This window comes from Pinus tabuliformis, chromosome 7 (genome assembly GCF_031772625.1).
Source record: "Pinus tabuliformis cultivar Carrire ecotype Pingquan chromosome 7, CPIR1, whole genome shotgun sequence".
NCBI classification, from domain to species: domain Eukaryota; kingdom Viridiplantae; phylum Streptophyta; class Pinopsida; order Pinales; family Pinaceae; genus Pinus; species Pinus tabuliformis.
Window position 1 is genome coordinate 1752150890 of NC_142293.1, and position 12371 is coordinate 1752163260.

Below are 12371 nucleotides of genomic sequence, written 5' to 3' on the forward strand. Positions count from 1 at the left end.
ATGCTAGCTAAGCCTTTGACCGGGGTTCGATTCCCGCAGGCGCAATAATGGCCTTCTGTTTTCTTTCAAATAGAACGTTGTAGTCAATTATTCAAATAGAACGCCCGTTGTTCCGCTGTTGTTACTGGACTCTGTTAATCAAGAATAGTGGAGGAAAGCTGATAGTTGTTACAGTTTCAAAAAAAATTCATGATCATTTTACAAATTTTTTAAACAAAACTGAAATTTGTTTTTCAAATTTTATTTCTGATGATCAATTACGACTCATGTACGACAATATAGAAGAAATACAATAAATAACTTATACTACTCATCAGGATGGAATTTGATGGGTGATTTACCTATCAAAGATCTTAGCTAATGTCTAATGTATAGAGATTCTAAATAGATAGAAGTTTTTCCTCGTTCGGTAAATTTTATTTGACTCCTCACGAATGCGGTGCCATGAAGAACCCCATGCTTCGTGAAGTATTCTGGATTTTTGGAGTGTTTTTGAATGTAATTGTAGATTTCTAGAATATTTGAAACTTTCGTTTAAAAACTCAGTTGACCCGTCTCCTCATAGTGAAATTTATTCTCAAAATCTTAAATATATATAATATACATAAATATGCTTAGCTAATGTCTAATGTATAGAGATTCTAAATAGATAGAAGTTTTTCCTCGCTCAAATATTTTTATTAATTTATTTTTTCCAACCTCATAAAAAAAGATTTAAATTTCTGAATATAATTATAATTTTGTTACGATTCAAATTTTTCTCCTCATGACTTGTTTTTCTCAAAAATCTGCTTTAGGATCGTAAAAATTTTCAATTAAAACTTGTGATTAATAAGTATTCGTGTTGCCTATATCCGCAAAATCTAACAGCAAATCATCTGTCCTCATTTCATTCAATTTTATATTATACAAATGAATTATGAATATTGTAGATATATTATACGCAGTGGAATCGGTAGATGAAATTGGTGTCATCTTTTTGGATGGAGAAATGGATAACGATAGTAAAAAATCACAAAACAATTGCATAGTCTAATAAATGTGGAATATTGTTGTTAAGGAATCTGTTTAGTTATTAACAATGTGAGTATATATGCACAGTGGAAACAATAGATAAATTTGATCTAATAAGTATAAATGGAGAAATAAAGAAATGAGGTACACATGGAAACAGCAGAAGGATCTGATGTCATAGGAAGAAATGGAGAAGTAAAGAAATGAGAGTTGACATTATTTACATTAAATATTAACACTTTAGATATTCAGACTAAAATCTGTTGATGAAAGCACTTACAGACTTTGTCCTTGCCAGATGTGCAACAATAATGTGCTCAGAATTTAAGTGCCAACAGACCAACCACCGTATATTTAGCTTATATCTATTCACTTTGTTAACTGGAAAAATATATATTTATGTGTTGACATTATTTAACTCTTTTCATTATTTATGTGTTGAGTTTTTATCATCTACATAAAAAGTTGAGTTGCAACAAATAGATATGTTTTTTGTCCAGTAACATATTATATATAACTTTTTAAATATATCAAGGATTTAAGAACATTTTATTCTATTCCAGTTTTCAAAATTTTAGTGTTTAAAATGGATTTTAGTGTTTATTCTATTATTATGTTGTTCTTTTTAGATTATGGTATATGGAGAGCATTAGTGTCTTTACTCTCCTGGTTATGCTTGCAGCGAAAAAATATGTCCTGTAAAAAAATGGCATCCTATTTTGCCTTTGTTGAAGAATCCATAGAGCCCTCCCCCATGGAGTGTGCGGGTTACGATCAGTATGTGCATCTCCCCGAGCTCAGTGCCATGTGGAAATTCAAGGAATGGCCTGGTTGGTCTAGAGAGGGGTTGGTAAAGGCTGCCTTACAGTCATTGGAGATTACTTTTCAGTTTGTTTCATCTGTCCGCTGTGACACAAGGACTTACATTGACAAAGAGGAATGGAAGAGAAGGCTTGAATCCTTAATTAGTTCCCAGATTGAGTTGATTTCAATGATTTGTGAAAATGACAAGCAGGTTCCCACTCTTCAGTTGTCAGTAAGTAGTGGTGTTCTCTCATGGAAATTTTTCCATGAGGTATGGCAGAGACCTGGTGCTTTACCTGTGGTTAGCAGAACAAGTGAAGAGAGTTGACTTCCTCGTTTGGGTACATGGAAAAGCGCTGAAGCTATGGTTTCTAGAATATGGCTTGCCATTGAAGGCCATATGCAGAGGACTCCCTTCACTTTAGGTCTGGGGGAAACAAATATGTCAGGTAAGCATCTTCTTGAATATGATAGAATCTGCAAGCCAAGATATTTGCACTCTTTAAAACAACATAAACAGTTCCATAATCTAGAAGATGCCAAACTTTGCAATGTCCTCCAGATCTTTGAGGCCTGGGTATTTGTAGGCCAAGAATTGTTGCACAGAGTATATGAAAGAATAGACTCTGGGGATTTTGTAGGAGCATCCACAGACTGTTGGATGGTTGAAAGGATGTGGAACATGCTCACAGAAATTGTGAATTTGCTTCTAGTGATGGACCTAGATGATTTCCTTTGCCTTAAACACCAGTTGGAAATTAGCAACGCTAGTACGCTTGCAGGCGCATATTGCCTTCGGTCTGCCCCCCTTAGAAACCTTACAAATGCATGCAAGGAACTAAGGCGTCTGGTGCCCAAAGTCATGGGTGTTGAGGCTGATCCAAAGGGTGGACCAAGGCTCCAGGAGGCACTTATGCATTTGTTTCATTCACATGGGTTTCGCTCACATAACACTTCAGGTGCTTATCATGTTGCAACAATACATGTTCTGTTGGCCTTCCAGGCAATAGAAGCTGCGGTGAAAAGGTTTTTCTTCTCATATCAGCAACTGGTAGTAACAGCCATGGGTAGCATTGAAATGAAGGGTCCATCATATCTAGGTGCTTGTGATGCCCTGGCGTCAGATATATTTTGAACCACCTTATTTCCCTAGTGTGGATGGTGCAAAGACATTTTTGGGTTACTATTGGCACTAGAAGTCTACAACTATGGTGGATGGTACACTGGAAGATCTACAGACAAATCAAGTGAAGTTTACAAGACAAAGAACAATGCGTTCAATTTTTCATAGTATTACCCCAAATTCATACATACACTTACATTGACAGTTTTGAGTACTATACATAGAATTATATTGGATATAGGATTAGACTCATTTTTGTTCATCCCCATCAGTAGGACCAATCAATAGAACAGTGCTAGAAATTTGGATTTTTTTTTTTTTCCCTCTCCAACATGGATAGGATACTAAGGATTCATAGTGTGCAATTCCTCCTTCGTTAAATAGTGTAAAAGATTGTCCAAAATTAAAAAGGTAATTATTAAAATTATTAAATTTTACGAGTTGTTTCTTTTTTAATTTTTTAATTCTTTACCTAAATTTTATGATGAGTTTAATGATATTTATATAATTCATTATAAATTTTAACATGAAATGTAGTTTAATGTTGTTATTTTTTTTATTTTTTTTAAGATTTTTTAATTCAGTGTGTGAAACTGAGATAATTATAATTTTAATTTGTTAAGTTTATTTAATGGAATGCATCATAATTTTTTTGATGCATTATTTTTTTTTATATTTTATCAGATTTTTTGTTTTTTAAGATTTTTTAATTCACCGTGTGAAATTGAGATAATTATAATTTTAGATTATTGAATTTATTTAATGGAATATATCATAAAAAATTTAATGTATTAAATCTATATCATATTCAAGCTACATTCCTACCATAAATATCCACTCATTTCCAAAGTTTTGAGAAAAAATATTAGATAATGCATTTCGGATTGACTAATAACATATAATTAGTATAGTTTTTTATCTCTACATTTATTTTACAAAGTACTCTGATACTTCTTTATACTCTACTTTAATTTTCTTGCACATGGCCTTGTGTTATTGCTTAGGATGTCATTTAATTTAACTGAATTTATGGTAAAGGTATAAATTTTGCCTTTAGTTCTTCAATACTAATTTGTTTTAGTGAGATTGTAAATTTTAGTCAAATTATTTCTAGTATAGTATCATTTATAAAATACATTGTTCTTTAATCATATAAGTTTAAATTTACAACATTGATAATGCATATTGCTTATAATCATTCTCACTCTTAATATCTATAATTTGGCTTAACACTTATCATTTTCTTGCAGATTGACACACGGTTCCCTCGCTTGTGCAGAGCCTAACCCCACAGTTTACAAAGAACAAAAACAATCATTGTAATTTTTCTTTCGTGGGTGGCTGGCAACCTTTAGTGAATTGCCTTCACCTCTGCAATTTTTTTCCATATAGTTCAGATTGTTTTAATAATCAGTATTAGTAGGGCAATTACTTAGCCTTTACTTTAAAATTTTTACATTTCACACATAGCTTAATAAGGGGAAAAGTAAGTGGCCATAATCCACACATTTTTTCAATTTGTTTTGCTATTTTACCCAAGTCAAATAGTTTAATTAGCAAAGGAGTAAGTGGCCCATAATTCACTCATATTTTTTACTAACCAAAGCATCTTTACTTCATTAGCATTGGGACTAGGAACTGGTGTTATTAAAGAAAGGGAGTAGCCCCTGCTTCCCTTGCGTCTTTTAGACGATCCTGGGCTTGCATCTGAAATCTTTCTCAAAGCACTCAGTTTTTCATCTCCCTTTTTAGGCTCACATAGTGTAATAGGAAGGAAGTAAGTGGCCCATCAACCACACATTATTTTATTTGCAGGTAAGGAACAAACATAATTTAGTGTAAGTAGACGAATTTGAAAAGGATCATCGAATATCCACATGACTACAAACTTTGTATGTTCACTCTGTCACTTACACACACATTTCACTACACACACTAAGCTACTCTAAACTTTGAACAAAGGGAATCAAGTGTAAAAAACTTTTGTACTTAGTTTATTTAAGCTTAATTTTTCACACCATAAGTGAAGGAAGACACGTAAAAGCAATCATAACTTGAACAAACTAAATTTCCCCACATGGGCCACAAAATAATTTATAGTTTAGGTTATGACTGTTGGGGGTAGGCATCCAATAAGCCGCCATGGTCATGTTACATTTTGAAACATAGAAGTTGTCTTTTAGGGTGCTTCAAATCCTTCAATCAGTCCACGGAAAAGACAACCCAAGCAGCACAGAGACCCGATTCAGAGGGGGTTCGGCTTAGGCTCAGTGCGTGCGGTCCTATATGGGGCTACCCAACCTGTATAGTGCTCGGTACTGATAACCGATTACCGAGAAGCTAAAGACTTGACTGCCTCCGTGAGACGAAGGTATCCTATTGGCCAAATTTTAGGGCATCTTTCCCTATGGGTGGAGGTGTGGGAAGCACTAAAGCCTCATTCAATACCTTGGTTGATTCTTTTCGTTGCTAGAAGCGTCACTAGTTCTTTTGGGACATAGCCCCAGTACTCGTCATTTTTTGGCTGTTGGAGGCGTCACAAGTTCTTTTGGGACATAGCCCCAGTACTCGTCATTTTTTGGCTGCTGGAAGCGTCACTAGTTCTTTCGGGACGTAGCCCCAGTACCCGTCACAAAAGATATTTCCACAAGGCCCAGTTACTTATAGAGTGGAAAGGACGAATAGGTCTTCATAGGACCTTTTATCATACGCAAAACAATCTAAAATATTTTCCTTGTTTGATTGATCACATAGCTTAACTTAAAAGGAAAGTAACACTTTATTTTTCATTTTGCTTTATGTATGTAATTTCTTTTTATACACATTCCTCTCCTCACCACAAAAGTGACACACATTCCATTTTAAGAATACATAAATACTTTACTTTTTCATATTAAGAATAACAAGACAATGCTACACAAAACATTCCAATTCTTGTTTCACCTGAATATACATTAAAATAAATTCTACAAATAAAAATTGAAATGAAACATGTTTTTTAACTGATTTAAAATGAATTATTGGATAACTTGTTATTTATTTTGATATTTTTTGGGTAGAAAAATTGGAGGAATTATCTTTTGTGACATATTTTATGATATGTCTTAATTTTGAGATTTAGAATTTAAAGCCCTCTAAAGTTATTTTGGGATATGAAATGAGTGAAAGCTTTGTGAGCATAGCTCTCTGCCTCTTGATGTCGTTTTACACACCAATTCTAGCATTCAAACAATGTGAAAATCACCTTAATCAAATTTCATATGCAGAAGCTATGCCTCCCACAAGTTTAGCTAACTAGTTCATACGGTTGTACCAAGTGGACGCTGCATCAACACCATTACTAAGATATGTGGAGTTAGTCACGTGTGGACATTCAAGAAGATCCTAAAAGGTCCAAAACCATAACACTAATAGTGGCTTGAAAAATGTGAAAACCCTAAACCTTAAATAGTTTCCAAGCTATGTTAAATACTACGTCACTAGGAAGAGAAGGGGTTCCATCTTTTTAGGACTGTATTAAAACATAGTTGAGCACAACATCTAGGAGTGGTATTTGAGATCAAAACAAAGGAGAAAGATAATTTGCAACAACCATATAGACAACAATGTCATAGGCAACTCAATCGTAAATGCCCCTTTCTTTGTATTTGTATTTCCATAATTAAATAAAAAAGAGTAGAGTATAAGCCTCACCTTCTAATTAGGTTTTCTTTTATATGATATCCCTGAGTTATATCTTGTATTAAATTATATGATTTTTATATTCACTTACATTTCTTTCTTTTATGGGTTTAAATATTTATATGTATTTAACACTAACGAAGTGTTGGGACATGCGAAAACCCTAATCTGAAATCATTATCAAACTATGTTAAACACCAGGTCACTAGAAAGAGGGGGTTCCATCTTTCTAGCATTGTATAGTCTCGTGGTAGAGTAGAGCATCCAAGAGTTAGATTTAAGAGCATAACATAAGAACCATTTAGAATACAATGTCAAAAAAGACTCTGTAATAAATACTCGTTTTTCTGTATGTAAAGTTTCATAATTAAATAAAATATAATAGAATATAAGTCGGCTTTTTAATTAGATTCCTCTGATATCATATTTTATAAATTACATCTTTTATTAAATCATATAACTAATATTTCCATTTACTTATTATTTTTAAACTTTTTTTTTTTGTAAGCTGAGGAGAGTCCCTTTTTTCTATTATCATAAATTGAGATCAATACAAAACTGTGGTGATCTCAACCCGCCCCTAAGGGAAACCGGGTTTCTTGACCACCTGAAGTTTTTAATAGCAAGCCAAAAATAGTATATCCTCAGTCTATCTTTCCAAGCTTTATAAACTGCGATCCTATATATATTTAAACTGTTTTTTGTCTGCATATTAAAATAAAAACAACAACCTACAAAAATCTGACTGTAACTAGAGGGAGATTTTGCATTAAAAACTCTTTACATCAAGCCTTCTCTTACTGGTTCATTGTTACTGCCTGTTTCTCCTTTTCCTGCTTGACTCCCGATCCTCCTGCTTGTAACTGCTGCTGAATTTCGTCCATCTTCTTGTCCTGCATGAGCAAGGTAATCTGAATATTCCTCAGCTCCTTTTTCAGGTTTGGTATCCCCTGGGATAGTTCTGCCATTTCCATGGCTACTTGTTCCATGGCTTTGGCAAGGAGTCTCTTCATCACCCAATATACGTGCAGAGATTGTTTATATAGGGTCATTCGTCCCCTCGTATTACTCGGGTCCGGGAGAAGATACTCCCAGTCCTCCATTTCCGACTCCGACTGAGCCTGCATTGACTCTTCTTCCAGGTGTTCAATTATCCTTCGAATTTTTGGGTTTGTGTTATGGCAGTATGCCCTTTCAGCAGCCTGCACTCTCCTTCCTATCTCCCTCCTCCCTTTTCTACCTTTCCTTGTTCCGCTGGCCTCCCCTGCTTCTGCCATCCCTCCTCCACTTCTTCTTCCTCGCCCGCCTCTTTCTCCTGCTCCTCCCCTTCTCCTCTATCCTCCCCTGCCTCGTCGTCCTCTTATCCCTACTCTTCTTTCGTAATCCTCTCCTTCTTCCTCAATCCGGTACCCCTCCTCAACCTCTCGGCCTCTTTTCCTCGTCTGAGTCCTACCCGACCTTCCGCCCTTGCCATAATCTTCATATCTAGGTACTTATTTCTCTGGCTCGAAGTCACGAATGTCGACCTCATCCTCCGAATCGTCATGGATTGACATAATTTCTTTCTCTGTCACCTCCTTCGCAATGCCTTTTCCTTTCTCCTCGCGTTCCTCTCGTTTTTGAATGCCTCCCTCAGCCTTACTTCGCGTCCATCTCCCTGCACCCATGCTCCTTCCCTCAGCCATTATCCCTTTTCGCCTCAGATTTTCCTGACTTCCTTCTTTCTGTTGCAGGTTCCTGGTCCTTCCCCGCCCTTGAACTGTGCTCGTCGACGCTTTGTCACCCTTCTTCGTTCTCCTGCATGCCCCTCTCCTGTTTCTTTTGTCTTGCCACCTTCTCGCTTTAAACTTTCTCCTCTGCCTCCTTTTCTTATTGACTAACTTCCTTTCCGCTCCTCCACCTATCTTATCTTTGCTATCATGAGTCCGCCCATCCCCTGTCAGCCTGACATCTCCACCTCCCTTCATCGGTACTCTTCCCTCACCTCTCCTTGGGATGATATCCTTTTCCGCGGTTCGCTTGATCCCATTAATCATGATTTGATCTCCGCTTGCCCGTTCCTGCATGCTCCCTGTCCGGGCATTTATTGTCCTGTCTACTCTCTTCCTCCTCACGATCGGAAGTCTATTGATTATCCTTTTTCCGGGCAATTGATTCATTATGATCTTGGATTATTATATTTTTAAGTTCACTCCAGCTCGGTTCATCCTCTATTGATGGCCAACTAACGTCCAGTCTTCTGTTCGACTCTTTACTCCCCCAATTCGCCAGCAGATCCGCCGCTCTATTCCCTTTTCGCCTTACATGGCTTATTATTTTATATTCAATTCTATTTAGTAGCCCCTCAATGTCTTGAATGATCCCCGCAGTCCTCCAACTTTTCGTTACTTGTTCCCAACTCCTGCCATCCCTTAGTTTTCGGAGCATCTCTATTGTGATCTGTGAGTCTCCTTCGATTTCCAGGTTCATGTACCTATTCCTTACTGCGATCCGTAATCCCTGATGTACCGCCCAAAGCTCTGCTTCGTTATTCGTCATTTCACCTCCCCATTCCGCAAACACCCACCTTGTATTTTCCCTGCTGTCCCTGAAGATGCCCCCCAGGCCTGCTTGCCCTGGGTTTCCTTTGGACGCCCCGTCGAAGTTCAACTTAATCAAATGTTCTCCAGGATATCTGAAATGGTTAGGGCTCTGTGTGAGAGGTCCGATCCTTTTCTCTGCTCGGGGGTAGACCATGCTAAATTCCATATTTAATTTGGAAACTATTCTCCATTCTTCCTGATTCATTTTCCAGTCCTCCTCCTCCCATACCTCTGATAGAACAGTTTCTTTTATCGATCTACATATTTCTTCCCATATTCTTGCAGCTTGGCAGCTTTTATCCCTGAAAATCCTCCTATTTCGTTCTTTCCAAATAGACCATATGACGAACCCCACTGACAAATTCCATACTCTTCTTACTACTCTACTGAGGAATTTTCCTTTGCCCCATTGCATCATAGTATTCACGATGTTGTTCACATCTCTTTTTGTTTTTCCAAAGAGTACTCTGATTTCCTCCCACAAACTCCTCGCAAATGGACATTTATTAAGTATATGCTCTTGGGTTTCAGCTTCTTTTCTGCATAAGCTACATCTTGAGGGCCCATAGAAGCCTCTTTGCTGGATTTTGTCCCATGTCAGAGTCCGCTCTTTGCTCACCAACCATGCAAAAATTGTTACTTTCGGCCACCACTTGCCTTCCCATATTACTCTCCAATCAACAGCTCCTTCCTCCCTTTCCTGTTTCGTTGCTAAATAATACGCTTCTTTTACTGTATAGGTTCCTTTCATAGATTTTCCCCACCTGAGGATATCCCTTCCTGGTCTGATTTTAATTTTCCTCAATTCTACCTCCTTAGTATATAATTTTTCTATATCCTGGTTTATATTTTCATACCATTCCTCTGGCCTCCTCCAAACCCTCCATATATCATTGGACTCTCCCTCTTTCCAGTAATCCCTCACATATTCTAATCCTGCCCTCTTCGCTTTTTGTTGGACTTCTTGTAGGGTTTGTATCCTTGCCAATTTATCTCGCTGCTGCCATCCTTCCTCCCAGAATCTGGCATTGCTCCCCTCACGGATTTCCCAAAAGGCATGATTATTAACTATGTCCCTATTCTGGCTTGCAAGTTCCCAGATTGAAGATCCTTTTGGGATTTCCTCAGCTCTCAGTCTTCCCTCTACTGTTTCCGGCATATTATATTTTTGATTCCATATTCTCTTCCATACATCATTTCCCCCCTGCACCCATCTCCACCAAAGTTTTGCCCCTAGTACCTTATTTAAAATTTCCGGATCTCTCACACCCAGACCTCCTTCTTCTTTTCTTTTAGTTACATTTTTCCATGAAACCAGAGCCCATTTCCTCTGTTGCTTGGGTCCGCCCCATATGAATTTCCCAAATATTTCCTTCATTCTTGAACATACTCCTTTGGGTGCTGCCATAATGGACAGAGGATAGATAGGTATCGATTGCAGGACTGATTTTAACAGTACAATCCTACTTGCAATGTTCAAGGATCTAAAGGACCAACTTGCCAATTTGTTTTTTATTTTTTCCAACGTACTCTGCCAGTTTTTCATCCGAGTAGGGTTTATGTCCAACTGGATTCCCAAATACTTAGTAGGTAGTTCTCCCTGTCTAAAGCCTAGAGTTCTGGTAAGATGAGCTTTGATAGAATCAGGAGTATTAAATATGAAAGTGCATGATTTTTCATTGTTTATTTCCATACCTGATGCCTCCATGAATATTTCCAATACTCTCTTGAAGTTCCTCACCTCTTTGACTGAAACTTCGCCAAATAGCATCACATCGTTTACAAACTGTTGGTGTGTGATGGGCAGATAGTTTCCCCATAGTTTTATGCCTTTAATTCTCTTTTCCCTTAGCTCTTTTTTGAGATTTCTTCCTAAACCCTCCACTGCCATTATAAATAGGAATGGAGAAATAGGATCTCCTTGCCTGATTCCCCTTGTTGCATTGAAAGTACTCGTTGGTGTACCATTTACCAGAATTGAGAAATTCGGAGTTGAAATCATACTGTAGACCCATTCAATCCATCTATTATCGAATCCATATGCTCCAAGAATCGCTCTGAGGTAATTCCAATTCAACCGATCATAGGCTTTTGACAAATCTAACTTCATCATCATCCCTCTCTGCTTTTTCGTCTTTAAGGAGTGTATCACTTCCTGAGTAACTACTATTCCGTCAAGTATTTGGCGACCCTCCACAAAGCCGGTTTGCTCTGGTGCGATTATATTCGGGAGTAATGGCTTCAACCTTTTCGCTATCAGAGTGGCTATAATCTTATAGATGACATTGCACAGTGCTATTGGCCGAAAACCTTGCGCCTCCTCCGAATTGTTATTCTTAGGGATCAGGGTCAAAAAGGTCGAATTTATACCAGGCCATATCTTTTGCTTCATTCTTGATTCCTCTACAGCCTCCAAGACCTCCTTTCCTAGAAAATGCCACCCTACCTGATAAAATTCCACCGTATATCCATCCGGTTCTGGTGCCTTGTTCTTGCTCATATTCATCACGATCTCTTCTACCTCTTCCATGGTTACTGCCCTCATCAGAGCCTTGTTTTGTTCATTTGTTATTAACCTTGGAATCTCCTTGCAGATATATTCTATTTCTTCTCCCCGATCCCTTTGTATTTCTGTGAGGATCCCTTTGTGATAGTCCACTAAAACTTTTTCAATCTTCCCCTATTCTATTATCCTTTCTCCCTCTGCATTTTTGTTGGGGACAGGTTTTATGTCTCTCCCTTTCATCCCTATTTGAAGGGACCCATTAACGCACCATCTTATGTGTCAGTGTTAGGCAGTTCCCTTTGACCAATTCCAGCGCAGCGACTCATCACAAGTCGCCCCTCGACAATAACATGGTGGCCCCACCTCCAGAAAGAATTCATATGTCATACATGGGTTAGTCTAAATTTTTCAGAGATATTTAAGCTTATTAATGACCCAATTTCTTATGATCTTAGTTATCGTACAATGTCATCTAAGATCCCCTGAATATTACTTAATCCCAAGGTGGTTTACGTGAAAATTATAAAATATTTACTAAAAAATGAGACTTCCATGCTTAGTACGCTATGCATTGATCAAGACCATATTATTTACTCAAACTAAATTATTTTCAATGCAATTTGTACAAGTATTTTTAAGAATGAATAAGTGGGGGAAGATT

General features: G+C 37.4%; 2 protein-coding genes across 2 annotated transcripts; both read left to right on the forward strand.

Annotated features, from left to right (window-relative positions):
• Positions 1–1720: 1720 nt before the first annotated feature.
• Positions 1721–2146, forward strand: LOC149255353 (nematode resistance protein-like HSPRO2). The gene has a single exon (XM_089455016.1). The coding sequence runs from the start codon at positions 1721–1723 to the stop codon at positions 2144–2146; it is 426 nt and encodes a 141-aa protein (XP_089311142.1).
• Positions 2147–2182: 36 nt separating this feature from the next.
• Positions 2183–2953, forward strand: LOC149255354 (nematode resistance protein-like HSPRO2). The gene is made up of 2 exons (XM_089455017.1): positions 2183–2267; positions 2460–2953. Exons 1-2 carry the CDS (start codon positions 2183–2185, stop codon positions 2951–2953), a joined length of 579 nt encoding a protein of 192 aa, XP_089311143.1.
• The last annotated feature ends 9418 nt before the right edge of the window (positions 2954–12371 follow it).